At 42.2% G+C, this 3,891-nt stretch overlaps 1 protein-coding gene across 1 annotated transcript; it reads left to right on the forward strand.

Moving 5' to 3' along the window:
• Positions 1 to 492: 492 nt before the first annotated feature.
• Positions 493 to 3,299, forward strand: LOC107480088 (serine/threonine-protein phosphatase 7 long form homolog). The gene is made up of 5 exons (XM_016100206.1): positions 493 to 744; positions 2,244 to 2,330; positions 2,435 to 2,690; positions 2,801 to 2,928; positions 3,195 to 3,299. The coding sequence occupies exons 1-5, from the start codon at positions 493 to 495 to the stop codon at positions 3,297 to 3,299; spliced, it is 828 nt and encodes a 275-aa protein (XP_015955692.1).
• Positions 3,300 to 3,891: the final 592 nt, after the last annotated feature.

Consider the following 3,891-nt stretch of genomic DNA (forward strand, 5'->3'; position numbering starts at 1 on the left):
TGGGCCGTAGATACGAAGTTAGGGAGAGGGTTAGTTCCTGAGTTTATATTTAGTTGCGAGTCTCGAACTTATAAGTCTAAAGCTAGGCCTGGGAAGTTTGGTCTCCTTTATTCATTTTTGCTTACCTTTCCACTCGTGGAAACAAAGACAAAGAGATTCTCTTCCAAATCTCTATTTTTTTGACTCTATTAGAGATAGGATTGAAGAAAATGGGATCGCGAATAACTAAGCTAAGTATAGAAAATAGGATTTTAGCTTTAATTGAATACCAATCAGGAGCTGCATGATAAAAAAGCTCTCGATCTGGGGATACGAACTATAGCACTGGCAGGTGTGCATTAGTGAAGCTCGAAGAAGCTAATAGTTCGTATTTGGGAACTTCTGCCGTGAAAGGGATTCAGCAACATTAGCTTCTAACTGAGCTGTAGTCTAGTATTGAAGTAGAAACCCTGTTATTAGGAGTGCCTGATGAGGTACACGAGAGGATACATCATGCAGCTGATAGGCGGTATGCTGTTCCCAGATGCCTCTGACTTTCAGGTGCACATTAGGTGGCTCCCACAGCTGGAGGACCTTAAGACATATGGTCAGTTATCGTGGGGGTCAGCGGTGCTAGCTTGGCTGTATCACCAGATGTGCCGGGCCACGGAGCATGGCCAGCGCAATTTGGGCGGGTGCGTGAGTTTGTTGCTGTCTGACGAACGGATTTCTGCTAGTAAAGAATTTCATCAGAATAATCACGTTGTGAGTATAGCTTCTAAACCAACAAAAATCCTTTCGTACAAAAGTTTTGGTTGTCACTAAAGCAAACCCAATAAAATTTATAACCGAAGTATTGAAACCTCGGGTCGTCTCTCAAGGAATTGCAGGAAAGTATGATTTATTATTAGTTATGGAAAAAGATATATTTTTGGGTTTTTGAAATAGGGAACAAGGAAATAAATTAACAATAAAGTGAATTAATTATTATGAAAACCATTGCAAGGTATAAGAACTGGAAATCCCATCCTAGTTATCCTTATCAGGTGTGATGAGAATTGTTTATTGCTCCCACTTAGTTAACCCTCACTAAATAAAGGAAAGTCAAGTGGACTAATCAATTTGATTCCTCAAGTCCTAGTCAACTCCTATAGAAAGACTAGCTTTAGAGGGATCCAAATCAATCAGCAAATTCCAATTTTCAATCAACAGCTAAGTTTGATAACTCAAGTGTCACCAATTACTCAACCAAAGCAAAGGGAGAAGAAATCTAAATTAAGTTAAAAGCATCCATAACATAAATAAAGGAAAGCAATCATAAATATGAAATACCTCAAATTATATTAAATATAAAATCAAATCTAACATGAGAATTTATAAATCAAAGTAATAGAATAAATAAAAATAGAAGAGAAACCAAAGTAAAGGAACATTGAACCTAGAATGAAGAAAAAGTAAACCTAACCTAAGAGAAATCTAAATCCTAAAAACTAAGAGAGAGGAGAGAGCCTCTCTCTCTAGAAAAACTACATCTAAAACTAAAATTGTGAATAATGAATGTTGTCTCTATGAATGGATGCATTCCCCCACTTTATAGGCTCTAATATGTGTTTTTTGAGCTTGGATTTGGGTCGAAAAAGGGTCCAGAAATCGCTAGGTGCGAATTCTGCAACTTTCTACACGTGGCGTCCGTCACGCGTGCGCGTCATTTGGAAGTTTTCCTTGTCACGTGTACGCGTCGCTCTTCTTTTGCGCTGGTCATGCGTATGTGTCGTCTACGCATACGCGTCACATCTCGCTGGTCAGCTTCATTATTCCTTTGTGTTCTTTCTATTTTTGCATGCTTCCTTTTGATCTTCTAAGCCATTCCTGCCCTGTAATCCATGAAATCACTTAACGCACATATCACGACATCGAATGATAATAAGAGAGGATTAAGATTAGAAAAATTTAGGCCAAAAAAGCATGTTTTCAATCATAGCATAAAATCAGGAAGGAAAATGTAAAACCATGCATTTTGTATGAACAAGTGTATGAAAAATTGATAAAATCCACTCAATTGAGCACAAGATAAACCGTAAAATAGCGGTTTATCACTGTCCTAGGCTTATCACCACCTCCCGCTGATACGACCCGACGGCTTTGGTACTCGTCGATTTCCCCTTGTGGAGATGTATTATATTTACTTATAATAACCGTTTGTGTTATTATTACTAAGTCAATCAAATTGAGCGGTAAAACATTATTGTCATTGGCATTGTAAGTGGGTTCAGTACCACCCGGACAATGACAGGGGCGACGGCAGGCTTAGGCATTACAGGCATACCTTGAATGGGATTAGGATGCTGAATGTAAGTGGAGAAAATTCAATTTTTAACATATTTAAGTTTGATTTACTTTACTAAGTCTTTCATTTGAAATTTGAATATCGTCTGTTGTATTGATTTGTGAACAGGTTGAGTGGACGCCATATGGTGACCCACAACTGATTAGCCTAGTTCCACTGGCGATAGCCTTGGCAGAGGCATCATCGGCTGTTGTATGTCCGCTGCTTTGCTTTGCTATCATCGATTGGCATCAGGTGGACCGAGTTGTACGTCAGTTCGGTGGTCTACAGCACATTCTGACCAGGCCACTGAACATTGACGACATGCACCTGTTGGATGGGCGGTTTGGCCGCGGCGATGGTTCCCGCATCTTCTCGGCGGATGGCATGAGTTGTGGGATGCTCGGATCCACTATCATCTGCCCATACACCATCATATAGACCTGCATCTGTCGGTCCCACATATGACTTGGTACCTTCATTGGGCACACACAGAATTAGTTGGCCTTGGTGACCAACACGTAGTGGCGGCTGGGGTTGTGCCACATGATTTGCCCATGCACCATCCACTTGCTCCAGATCTGCATCAGCCAGATGACGGTCACCTTCCGGAGATGAGACCAGTAGCCGGAGGGGGAAGAGGTAGGGGACGGGGGAGGGCCAGGGGAAGAGGTAGGCACGGTGCATGACGCGGCACACAGGAAAATGCTTGGAAGTCTTTGTTCTTGAAGTGAGTTATGAAGTTGGATGCAATGTGTCTTGTATTAAAGGCTTGGAAGGCGTTAGGTGGTTTCCATAAACTCCCGTCGGCGTTCAATGCACCATCAATGGATTTGTGCCTGTCTGAAATGACTAAGAGTTCGGGTTGTGGTGTGACATGCTCCCGCAGATACGAGAGAAAGAACGACCACGCCTCCTTTATCTCACCCTCGACAACGGCGAATGCAATAGGAAGAATGTTTGCATTCCCGTCTTAAGCTATCGCCATGAGTAAGGTCCCACCGTATTTACCATATAGGTGAGTGTCATCAATGGAAATAAGTGGCTTGCAATGCTTGAAAGCCTCAACACACGGTGGAAATGTCCAAAACACACGCTAAAACATGACAGTATCTGTGGAGCCAGGCCAAACCCGAGTCACCAGTTGCACCCAAGTACCTAAAGAGACGAATCTAGCTGCGTTATTGTACACCTACGAATTTTAAAACGGTAAATAACAAAGCTTGAAATATATCCTATCAGACAAGTACATCTACATTGCAAATAACCAACACGGAAGCTCGTTGTATGACTGCTCCCAATCGCCATATATTCTGGCGATCACTCGCTGTTTTGCAAGCCAAACCTTTCGGTACAACGCCTTGTAACCAAAGTGCCTCTCCAGACCTCCTTGGAGAACCCTAATGCTGATTGTTGGATCGGCTTTGACCATCGTGAAGATGTGATGCGCAATCACCTTCGAATCCAACCTACCATGGTCTTGTCCCATTGAAGCTTGCATGCAGGAATGAGGCCCATTGTATCTCCTAACCTTCCACTTTTCTTGCTTCCAGCGATATGATATCAGTATGCTCCAATTACATCCA

Source organism: Arachis duranensis, chromosome 3 (genome assembly GCF_000817695.3).
Source record: "Arachis duranensis cultivar V14167 chromosome 3, aradu.V14167.gnm2.J7QH, whole genome shotgun sequence".
Taxonomy (NCBI): domain Eukaryota; kingdom Viridiplantae; phylum Streptophyta; class Magnoliopsida; order Fabales; family Fabaceae; genus Arachis; species Arachis duranensis.